Here is a 12,835-nt window from a genome sequence, read left to right as displayed (position 1 = left end):
CTCTTAACAAATATGTGCTCGGTTATTACACTTGCTGTGATTAAATACTGTCAGTCACTAAGTCGTGTCCAGCTCTTTGCGGCCCCAGGGACTGTGGCATACCAGGCTCTTCTGTCCTTTGCCGTCTCCTGGAGTGTGCTCAAATCCATGGCGTGGAGTTGGCGATGCTATCTCACCATCTCATCCTCTGCTCTCTCCTCCTTTTGCCTTCAGTCTTTCCCAGCATGAGTCTTTTCCATTGTGTTGGATCTTTGCATCAGGTGGCCAAAGTATTGGACCTTCAGCTTCAGGATCAATCCTTCCAATAAATATTCAGGGTGGATTTCCTTTAGGATTGACTGGTGTGATCTCCCTGCAGCCCAAGGGACTCTTAACAGTCTTCTATGCCGAGACACCTAGAATCCAGGCATCCTCCAATCTAGTCAAAGAGTTCCCGTTGGTAGACACAATGAGAATAACTATGCGGCAGTGGTAGCAGATACCAGTGGATGATCACAGAGCTTATGTTCACCAAGGCCAGCTGTGTCCATCTGCTCAATGCAACCACAGCCAGCCTATCAGAAATAGCACTCAACAAATCTCTTCTGTCATCCTGATTTAGAACATCATCTTATCATCAATCACTGGTAATTTTTTCCCAGATCCCTGACTGCCTTCAAATGAACTTCTGGGCCAACTGCTCCCTCATCCAGCTCTGACGTTTCTCGTTTCAGATGGCTACACCACCGATGACATTGAGTTTTACTGGAATGGAGGAGAGGGCGCAGTAACAGGCGTGAACAAAATTGAGCTCCCTCAGTTTTCAATTGTTGACTACAAGATGGTGTCCAAGAAGGTGGAGTTCACAACAGGTGAGAGGTTTCCCCCCAAATGTGCTAGGGGTGCTGAGAAAGAAGATGGAGCCCACCAAATGACCATCTGATGTTTTCTTTTATTTTTTTCCATTCAGGGGCATACCCACGACTGTCACTAAGTTTTCGTCTCAAAAGAAACATTGGTTACTTCATTTTGCAAACCTACATGCCTTCCACACTGATTACAATTCTGTCCTGGGTGTCGTTTTGGATCAATTATGATGCATCTGCAGCCAGAGTTGCACTAGGTAATGCATTCCAGCGCCCCAGAGGGCTGGTGGGATTTCACTTCAAATAACAACCAGTGAGAAGCACTGCGGGCAAGAGATTCTCACATAGAGAGCCAAAGGGTGAGATTGCCCTAAGGGTGCTCGGGGATAAAACGTCTACATGTAAGCACTTAACAGAATGCATGTTTTACAACATAACGTCTTTTTATCACTTTAACAAAATTTAAAAAAGTAATATTGGCGTGCATTCAACCCTATATAAGTGCTTCTTAGAGCATATTTTAAAATCCTCATTACACTAATTTTTACTAACTTTGTGATTTCTTCCTTGGTTCCTGCTTTCTCTGATGGAGAACATTATTATATTATTTTCAAATGAAAATTTGAAAATTTCAAATGAAGAAAGCTAAATCTTGTAACCATTCACAAGCTATGTCAATACTATCTTTTGAATATTAAATGTAGTTAAATTTTATCTGTCTGAATCTCCCTTAAATGGAGCTTCTTGCACTTGAGAAAGGTAAGATATTCATCAGCTGTATTAATGACCTGTGATAAGGACAGAATAAAAATGGTTTCTTTCCTGAAGAACAAAATTCAGAATTAATCTTGCCATGACTGAATAATTGCTGCAAGCTGAAGGGCTGTATTTAATTTTAAAGGATTCCTTGGAAAGTTAGAATATGTAAGATCTGTCTGATGAATCTGGGTATGTGTGGGTCAGCCTTATTATTTGACCCAGAGCCATTTCATTTATCATCTTCTGGGATTATTCATGCACGCACACACGCATGCATCTGTGCATGCAAAAGAGCATCATTTGTGACTAAGCTAACATACCTAGCTAGGTATAGGCTTAACATACCTAGGTCTGCTGAGACTACAGAACAGGATTAAAGAATCAGCATAACCTTTCACCCCTAGACTAGTCATCATGTCTACAGCTCATTTCTATTGGTTGAGTATCTAAGGCTCACAAAGTCAAGTGCTGGCAGCCCCTTATCAACCTTTGAACATTCCAAGACTAAGGAAACTAGACCAATAGTTTATCATATCATACGTATGTATGTGCACATATTATGTGAGTATGAACATGAATACGTATATATGCTGTGGTTAAAGAAAAATATTGGACAATGTCCGCAGCAGGGAATATGAACCATCAAGGTCATGAATTGTGGTTCTTTTTTACACATCTATCCTCAAAGCTAATAATATTTTGATTAGAGATGTCAGCATATAAAGATAATGCATAAAATAAAACTGTCTTTTGAAATGTAAAACCTAAAGTAGTTTAAAACCTACTCAAGTAGAAAAAAAATTTATTTACCAACCCCCTTTCTTAAAAAAATTCAAGCCAAGGAGTAGAAGCAGAAGTGGAATTGATGTATTTTAAATGAGTTGTTTGTTTCTGTACCAGAGGTTAGATAGGATTATACTAGGGGAAATTTAAAATTTTATTCAAAAAAATAAGCAGGACCACTCTGAGGGCATTTCATATCAGTTCAGACATTTAAATCCATCACTGATGTCAACGATTTAAACTTTGTGTACAGTAGTTCTGACTCCTCTATTCTCCTAAAGCTGGGTGGTCAAATCAGGGAATCCAAATAGAATAATCTCACTAGCAAATGAGGTTGAAACTATTTTATTCTCTTATCATTTTCGAACTTCTATTCCCTTTGCCAGTTTTCGTTTGTCTTTAGTATCCATTTTATGATTTTTGTCTTTATTTGTAAGGAACTCCATCAAGTTTTAGGTTTTCCTTTTATTTTAAATGCCTTTGCTTCATACCTCCTTGCCTTTTTGCCCCTAGCTCAGTGATCTACAGTAAAATAGCTAATCTCAGAGTCTGTTTACTTAGCTATAAAATGGGAACAATATACCTGCCCTATCCCACTCAGCAGGCTGTTTATGACTGCATAGAATCCAGAGATGTGTTCACAACTGTAAAATCACTATGTGTGTATATTAGTCACTCAGTCATGTCCAACTCATTGTGACCCCATGGACTATAGCCCACCAGGCTCCTCTGTCCAGGCAAGACTACTGAAGTAGGTAGCCATTCCCTTCTGCAGGGGATCTTCCCATCCCAGAGTTCAAACTTGGGTCTCCCACATTGCAGATTCTTCACAGTCTGAGGCACCGGGGCAGTCCTATACAGGTGTGTAATATTAGTATACAGCACATTTCAGGGCTCAATAGGAGTATCACTTCTTATTTTCCCAATCATCATTTCATCGCCATCATCCACACAAAATGTTATACAGACACACAAAAATTATACTGTTAAGAATGGTACATTTAACAAAGTAGACAAAGCAAAAATCTTCCTTCTAAAAGACTACAGTCTTAAATTTCTTTAACAAGTTGAATTTTTAGGAAGCCTTTTCCTGACTCCTGGGAGCTAACTCACTCTAGTCTCTGGAATCAAGGAACTAGAGGTAATATTTGAGGGGGGAAAGTCAGTAAGATTTTATTATATTTTAAAATCCATATATCAAATACTTGATGCAAATCATGAACTTTATTAGTTTCTTCTTTCCATGTCAACTCACTATGAATGTTGCATTATTCTTTTAAAAAGCAGTATTGACCTTATGACCTGGGTATATTCGTTTCATGCAATGAAATAGGTCTCCTTAAACTGGTCACTGACTTCCAGTTCAGTAGTGGCTGCCGTGGGGATTAGTATTACAAGAACAGATTTAGGATGGACATGACAGATGCTGAGAGAAGGAAGGAAAGAAGGTGGCATGTAGCAGAATGAGGGACATATGACAGTAAACAGTGGGTGAATCAATGAGATTTTGATATTTCCATCCACCTTTCTTTCTCCTTTGTGCATTATTTTTTAAAACACAGTTTTCAACCCAATACTCACAGAGCTTCCCATTTTATGATTCATTCATGAACTATGTAAGGAGCCTGCAGCTTTGTCTTTTAAATGGTCTGCCCTTCTCACCTCGTGGTTTATTGCATCACTACCATCAGTCTGGGATACTAACAAGAGAATGGTATCTGTCATCTGTCTTCAACAGGAAACTTAACAAGTGCATTCAGCTAAGCTGTGTTTTTCTGTTTCATAGGAATCACCACAGTGCTGACAATGACCACCATCAGCACTCACCTCAGGGAGACCCTGCCAAAGATTCCTTATGTCAAAGCGATTGACATTTACCTGATGGGTTGCTTCGTGTTTGTGTTCCTGGCCCTGCTGGAATATGCCTTTGTAAATTACATCTTTTTTGGAAAAGGCCCTCAGAAGAAAGGAGCTGGCAAACAAGACCAGAGCGCTAATGAGAAGAACAAACTGGAGATGAATAAAGTCCAGGTAATCTATTAAATAGGGCTTCCGGGGCAGCTCGGCTGGTAAAGAACACACCTTACACACAGGACACCCTGGTTCGATTCCTGGGTAGGGATAACGGATAGGCTACCCACTCCAGTATTCATGGGCTTCCCTGATGGCGCAGATGGTAAAGAATCTGCCTGCAGTGCGGGAGACCTGGGCTCAATGCCTGGGTTGGGAAGATCCCCTGGAAGAGGGCATGGCAGCCCACTCCAGTATTCTTGCCTGGAGAATTCCCATGGACAGAGGAGCCTGGCAGGCTACAGTCCCCAGAGTTGCAAAAAGTCAGACGTGACTGAGTGACTAAACACAGCACAATCTATTAAATATTCCTAACAATCGTATTCTGCAAGTTAGCGGCAGTGTGGTACTCAGAGCTCCCACAACAGAATAAAGGATCAGAAAGTGTTACTTTATTTTCAGTAAGGCTCAAACTGCCCTTCATGCTGCAGAACTGGAAACTGAGAATCAGAGATATTAGGTGGAATTTTACATAGATAAATAACATACATGGGCATGCAACTCAACTGCAAGTCCTTGATTCCTTATTCTAAACTATATAGTTGTGAGACTATATGCAGGGTAATTCCAGATCTACTTTATAAAGAAAGGAAAACCAAAGAAGCAAGAGCAAACTCTCAGCCCTAAGTGGCAGCGAGGCACCACAGCACAGCGGTCACATACACATAATGGGCTCAAACTCTTGGGGTTAATTCCCAGCTCTGCCGCTTACTGGCTTTAGAACTCCAGGCAAATCAACCTATGCTATTCCTTATCTAACCTGTTATCAACCAGAAAATGATGACTATAATATACCTATCTCTCAGTTACCGTAAGGACTAAATGAGTTTTGGTATTTTTTTTTTCAAAGTCTAGTATCTGATAGTTTATATTCTAGTATTTTTTAAGTCTAATCTAGTACACAGTAAATACTCAATAAGTATTAAAGCTCCAATACTTTGGCCACCTGATGCGAAGGGCTGACTCATTGGAAAAGGTCTTAAGGCTGAGAAAGATTGAGGGCAGGAGAAGGCAGGGAGAGAGGATGAGGATGGTTGGATAGCATCACCAACTCAACGGACAAGAGTTTGAGCAAACTCCAGGAGAGAGCGAATGACAGGGCAGCCTGGCATGCTGCAGGCCATGGGGCTGCAAATAGTCTGATACTACTGAGCAACTGAACAGCAACAATTATTATATCCAAGACACTGTCAATATTTGTCCTTCGCTTTTCACTGGTAGGTCCGATGACCTGTGCTCTCACTGTGTAATTACATTGAAAATAATGCTTTGTTTATTCCTTTGAAAAATCTCTGTAGCCCCTCCTTTCATGCCATTTATCACTAAAACCATTTGACAATTATGTGCATTGAAACACTGGATCCATGACAAATCGTTTGAAGATGGCACACAGGTGGCGACTTAATATTAATTCATGGTCCTGAGCATTGAGGACACTGCTCTCAATGAGAGGGGTCTCCGTGCCCTCCTGGAGTTTAGACGCCAACACAGAAAGACAGCAGGAAGCAAACAGCCAACTGTTGAGAGAACAGTTTCAAGTAAAAGGAAGTGCTGCAAAGAAAGGGGGCTTCCCTGGTGGCTCAGTGGTAAAGAATCTGCCTGCAATGCAGGAGACCTGGGTTTGATCCCTGGGTTGGGAAGATCCCCTGGAGAAGGGAAAGTCTATCCACTCCAGTATTCTGGCCTAGAGAATCCCATGGACTGTATAGTCCATTGAGTCAGCAAGAGTCAGACACGACTGAACAACTTTCACTTTCATGAAGAAAGTGAAACAGAGTAATGGGCAAGAGAATGTTAGGGGTCACATTCAAGGGAATAGCAAATGTTGATCAGGTGATCGGGAAGAGCCCTCTGAGGAATTACATTGGATCTGACAGCTGGGTGGTGAAAGTGGCAACCACGCCATGTCCATTCTAGGCAAGGATTTGCATGACGAGTAAAAGCACTGAAAGAAGACCAGTGTAGCAAGAGCGTGGTAAGTGAGAGAGAAATAACGTAACATGTGCTGCGGCTGAAGAGTCAGGCAGAAGTCAAGTCGCTAATCCTCAAGGTGCACCTTCCTGCTCTTTAGCAGGATATCAACATTTGACAAACACTGTCAAGTAACTAGAAAACTACAAATGAAGAAAACCTACAGATTCAGCCACATGGTCAAATTTCAAAGCAACACACTCAAATAAAAGTTTACTTCTGTGTAAAACACTATATTCAATTCTACAGGAAAAGGGGTCGTCATGATCCTTGCCCTCAAGAATCTTCTGATCTGGCTGGAAAGAAAACTATGACCGAATTCTAAAATAAGACAGGAAAGCATTTGTCCTGAATGTATCTGAAAGGAAAAGCTTCCTGCTATCTGATTGCAGCCAGACCAGCCTTGGAAGTATCTTAGCAGTGGTTCTAAAAGCCGCCTCTTCTCTGCTCCCACGCCCCATCTCAGTTACTTCTAACCCACTGGTTGGCACTCTGCAGAGCTGGATATGTGTATGAGCTGATTTACGAGTAAGAACCCTCCATAGATAAGATGGGAGAGATTCCTCGGTAGGAAAGTTCAGAAGATATGAACTGGATGAACACTCAAAGGTACATAAGCATTAGAGTAAGAAAAAGAAGAAAACAATGACTTTCAATTGGCTAGAAAAGCAGCATTGTCTAGAGAGAGTAACTAGATGGATGAGTCAAGCAACCTGAAGTCAGATTACTCAGATAAAAGAAAAAGATTATAAAACAAACTTTAGCACATTCTGCCTTGATTCTATCCCGGGATATCAAAGAATTTTCTAAGGTGCTAAGGCTTCCCAGGTGGCTCAGTGGTAAAGAATCCGCCTGCCAAGTAGGAGATATGGATTCAGTCCCTGGGTTGGGAAAATGCCCTGGAGATGGGCGTGGCAACAGTATTCTTGGCTGAGAAGTCCCGTGGACAAAGGAGCCTGGCAGGCTGCAGTCCATATGGTCTAAAAAGAGCCAGACACAGCATAGCGACTAAACAACAAACGGACAAATAAAGGCTGACAGAAAGGTTCATATGCCATATCAGATCTAGACATATAACATACACTGCTTTAAAGGGGACTTGCTGACTACCTGATAAATAAGTGCAATGTTCCCATCTAACTGATCTTTATCTCATAAGCAGGTGTTTTGAGCAACACCGGGCTTAAACAAAGTTAAATTTTCGTTGGATCTCAAATCAACAAACGTTTATTTGATTTTTAAATTGACTTTTAAAATTTGACTTCCAAGAGAAATTACAGAAAAATCCCTCAGTTTTCAGAAGATGAAACATGTAAGGAAAATAAAGATGTATTTTTATCCACGGAAAGCTAGACTTGGAATGCCATAGATGCTTTATAGAAACATAAGTAAATACATTTATGCCAAAATTCAAGAAGAGGTCATGTTAAGACATGGCAGAGTTGTTTAAATCAAATTGATGCTTTGATAGATTAAAAATCATAAATCCTGAGAAAAAAATTTTTAAAAATCTGCTTGGAGACATGAGAGTGTAACTGAAAACAAGCAGAAACCAGGAGAGACTCAAACCCCAGCGAAGGGCATCTCACTGCGTAAGTGAGTGTTTATGCAGCTTCCGCCCTGAGGGCCACTCCCCATCCTGGAAGATGCAGGGCAGGGAAAATCAGCAAAAAACTGCAGTTTTGTTGATCTGATAAATCAGAGCATGGAGTTTGGTGCTTCCAGAGTTCCTAGAAATTTTAGGAAGAAGTGAAGCCACAAGAGAAACCCAAAATCTAAGTATAAACTTCCCATGAATCCTTGGATGATCCTTGAGTTACAAATATAGGTAAAATGCCAAGAAAGCCAGAGAGAGAAAAAAAAAGCAGCTGAAAGGCTGGGAGAGGGGGAGAGATGAACAGAAATTTCAGCTGTTATCTGCCATATGGAAGTCAGGTTGGAGTCTGAATCCAGCCATTTAGGGCAGGTTGGTAAATACATTAAGCTTTCCATTAAAACCCCTAAAAAGATCACACCTTAGAAGTAAAGACTAAGTCACAAGAATATGAAATTCCCCTTGAGTTAAGGGAAAAACTAAAATAGACTTACTTGAACAACACATAAAACCAAGTCTACACATTCTTGGGGATCTGTTAGTGATTTAACTTAATTTCAAAACAAAACTCAAGATTTGTCAGGGAAGATAACAAAATCCAGTCTCTATGGTATATCACCAACATGTCTAGTTTAATAATAAAAGATTTCTGGACATGAGAAGAAATAGGAAAAATAAATGCCCATAGTCAAGAGAAAGAAACTTGGTCAATAAAACAGACCTGCAAATATCTCAGATGTTGGGTTAAAAATAACGGTTATGATTAATAATAATAACTATAATTAATATATTTACAAGTTCATAGGAAACAGCCAAAATATCCTATAATACATAAATGGCTGGGCTTCCCAGGTGGCACTAGTGGTAAAGAACTCACCTGCCAATGCAGGAGCTGCAAGAGACATGTGTTCGATCCCTGGGTCGGGAAGATCCCTTGGAGGAAGGCATGGCGACCCACTCCAGTATTCTTGCCTAGAGAATTCCAAGGACACAGGTGCCTGGTGGGCTACAGTTCATAGGGTCGCAAAGAGTTGGACACTGAAGCAACTTAGCATGCACACAGGTGAATGGTTAAACAAACTATTATACATTCACACTGTGAAGTAATAGCCCAATAAAAAGTAATGAATCACTGATACAGGCAACAACTTGGCTGGATCTCAAGGGCATTATGACAAGTGAAAAAAGCCAATCTTAAAAGATTACATATGTATGATTGTGTTTATATAATGCTTCTAAAATGACAACATTATAGAGTTGAAGAACAGATTAGTGTTTTCCAGAACTTAGTGAAAGTGATGGGGAGGGGTCAATGGATGTGACTGATTATAAAGTGGGAGCAGAAGGGAAAGCTTTGCCGTGGTAGAAGACTTTTGTATGTTGATTGCAATCATGGTTACATGAAACTAATGTGTAATAAAATTACACAGAACTATACACACTTTTCCGATGAGTCAGCTCTTTGCATGAGGTGGCCAAAGTATTGGAGTTTCAGCTTCAACATCAGTCCTTCCAATGAACACCCAGGACTGATCTCCTTCAGGATGGACTGGTTGGATCTCCTTGCAGTCCAAGGGACTCTCAAGAGTCTTCTCCAACTCCACAGTTCAAAAGCATTAATTCTTCGGCACTCAGCTTTCTTCACAGTCCAACTCTCACATCCATACATGACCACTGGAAAAACCATAGCCTTGACTAGATGAACCTTTGTTGGCAAAGTAATGTCTCTGCTTTTTAATATGCTGTCTAGGTTGGTCATAACTCTCCTTCCAAGGAGTAAGCATCTTTTAATTTCATGGCTGCAATCACCATCTACAATGATTTTGGAGCCCAAAAAAGTAAAGTCTGACACTGTTTCCACTGTTTCCCCATCTATTTGCCATGAGGTGATGGGACCAGATGCCATGATCTTAGTTTTCTGAATGTTGAGCTTTAAGCCAACTTTTTCACTCTCCTCTTTCACTTTCATCAAGAGGCTCTTTAGTTCCTCTCCACCTTCTGCCATAAGGGTGGTGTCATCTGCATATCTGAGGTTATTGATATTTCTCCCGGCAATCTTGATTCCAGCTTGTGCTTCTTCCAGCCCACTGTTTCTCATGATGTACTCTGCATATAAGTTAAATAAGCAGAGTGACTCATTGGAAAAGACCCTGATGCTGGGAGGGATTGGGGGCAGGAGAAGAAGGGGATGACAGAGGAATGGCTGGATGGCATTACCAACTCGATGGACATGAGTTTGGGTAAACTCTGGGAGTTGGTGATGGGCAGAAAGGCCTGGCGTGCTGCGATTCATGGGGTCTCAAAGAGTCGAACACGACTGAGCAACTGAACTGAACTTAACTGAACTGATACATACTTATATTAATATCAGTTTCCTGGTTCTGATATTGTACTACAGTTAAGTAAGATGTATTCACTGGGAGAAACTGGGTGAAGAATACACTCAATCTCTCTTGCAAAGTGCTATCTTTGCAACTTTCCAGAAATCTACATAATTTCAAAATTAAAAGTTTAAAATAAGGGCCATAGGAAAAGTTTAACATAATACATGACGAGATGAAACGTATTAATTTCTGACTCTTTTTGTGACCCCATGGACTGTAGCCTGCCAGGCTCCCCTGTCCATGGAATTTTCAAGGCAAGAATACTGGAGCAGGTTGCCATGCCCTTCTCCAAGGGATCCTCCCAACCCAAGGATCAAACCCTGCTCCCCTGTGTTGTAGGCAGATTCTTTACCGTCGAAGCAAATAAAGAAATGGGAAGTATCCAGGTAGGAATTAGTTTATGTCGATGCCCTTGTGATTTGTTCTCATGACACTCTGTGCTTTTCCGCCTTAAGACTTACCACAATATTGAATATGTGTATAATTAATTTGTGTAATTATTTTTATAACCTCTGTCTCTTTAATAGACTCCAAGCTTCTCAGGATAGACACCAGGTCCAGTCTACTATGTTTATTGCTCTTTCCTCAGTGACTCGAATTGAGAAAATACCAAATAAGCACTTTTTGAATGAATGAATGCCAGAGAAGCCTTTTCCAGTCAAGATGAGTTCTTAGTTACCACACAGGGTACTGAGTGTTATATCACAGTGTTTGATAAAATTCTTATGTGTTTATAATAAGCAAGAAAAAGACATTATCTATGGTTCATTTTAGCTTCTCCTCCAGACTTACTGTTTCTATCAGTTTGATTTTTAACAGTTCTTCAAGTGTACTTTCTATCAATCTCTGCTATTCTTTCTGAATCACAGTGATATAACATCAGAAAAATAGAATCTTCAAATGAGTGTTATGGATAAGATTTTATAAACTTCTTCAGATTTAAGTGGAATAATAATAGGCCAGTACTATCTCAAGGAAATTATAGGCGTCCCTGTGGCTACTTGGGTTTTCCAGTTCCTGACTTCCTTGTCCTCTTCTAAAATGGGCACAGGCAGACAACGTGTCAGTAACAAAGCAAGTGTATCACGTCGTCTGTTCAGTGCGTCATCTCCAGCACTGATGTTAATAATACAACCTGTATGGTATTTTAAAATGTTACCCCCTGGTTAAATTTAAAAAATAGAAAATATTAGAGTTTTCCTTTAATATAATGGTTGGATGATCTCCCTCTTTCCTTTTAGATGCTTATAACTGTTGCATTCAAATGAACTATATATTCTAGTCCCAGACAATTTTTAATTAAGGGATCCTTAATAGTGGCCTTGGTACCCCAGAGCGTTGACAGGCAGTGATCATTTATCACACATTACTGTCAGAGTCGTGGCTGGGCAGTGCTGTCAAGGAGTACCTGTATTGAAGCTTCAGAAGTACTTGCTTTATCTTGATTTATATCTCTACCTCTGAACTGAAGCATCTTTTCATATGAGTACTGATGCTCAATCAAGACATCAGGAGAGTTTCAACCTGTTAGGTAGTAAAGACTGCAGATTCATAAACCCCTCAGACATCATTTGAAATAAGAGATGGTATTTAGAATTTTGAAGGATAGATTTCTCAGTACAAAGAAGTTGTAAGTAAACTACTTCAGAGCCACTTTTACACTAACTTGGAACAAATACGGTTATATTGCTAGCCACAATGCCCATTTGCAAATAGATCCAGCCAAGATGGAATGATTGCATAGGTGGTCTTTGATCAAAGACTGATTCAGAATCATTAGAAGTCATGGAGGACAGTGGTGGAATCTGCCAAAGAGTCATGCCCAGTGGGCAGGTGGAACCCTAATCAAGAAAGAATTTTTCCCTTCACAGCCAAATGTTGGTACTGTAATCTGACTTCTTTCCTCCCATTCCTGTTCTCTACAGTTAATCATCTACACTTTCAGACCACTTTCTAAATGTAAATAAGCTCTGTATTGTGACTAATTCCAGAATATAAAGTGCATGTGAAAATAGGCTTCATAAAAGTAAACAGCTCTCCTTAGACCAGCTTGATATGCACATATTAGCCTTTGAGCCAGGGCCCCGCCCCACATCACTGCCTTGCCCTCAGCCTTCAGTGAAAATTTAACTATTCCAACTTAGCAGCTTGGACTCTAGAGAAATCCAGATAGGGCCTTTGATTTCTGACAGTTTGTATTAACAGTTCACAAACTTCTTTAGCCCTCAGACCCTTGCCCAAATCTGGTGTGGTCCATATTTTGTTCTCTAGTCTTGACTTGACATACCTGATCACCAGCGCCTTCAGCAGTTTAACAGCCTAATTTTCTCCAGAAATCTCAAAATCTCTTTCTCACACACACCTTCTCTCTGGCGTCTAGCCTCCAATTTCTTCTATACTCAAACAACTAGGATTCTTCTGTGAATGAG

At 40.4% G+C, this 12,835-nt stretch overlaps 1 protein-coding gene across 2 annotated transcripts in view; it reads left to right on the top strand.

The window, feature by feature from the left end:
- Positions 1-12,835, top strand: part of GABRB1 (gamma-aminobutyric acid type A receptor subunit beta1) — a 426,842-nt gene that overhangs the window by 391,794 nt on the left and 22,213 nt on the right. For both annotated transcript variants that reach the window (XM_070451937.1, XM_070451938.1), the window contains exons 6-8: positions 714-851; positions 950-1,102; positions 4,174-4,418. In XM_070451937.1, coding sequence (XP_070308038.1) covers positions 714-851; positions 950-1,102; positions 4,174-4,418 — 536 coding nt within the window. The remainder of the gene's footprint in view (positions 1-713; positions 852-949; positions 1,103-4,173; positions 4,419-12,835) is intronic.

Source organism: Odocoileus virginianus, chromosome 21 (genome assembly GCF_023699985.2).
Source record: "Odocoileus virginianus isolate 20LAN1187 ecotype Illinois chromosome 21, Ovbor_1.2, whole genome shotgun sequence".
Taxonomy (NCBI): Eukaryota; Metazoa; Chordata; class Mammalia; order Artiodactyla; family Cervidae; genus Odocoileus; species Odocoileus virginianus.
This window is presented reverse-complemented; position numbering and strand designations above follow the sequence as displayed.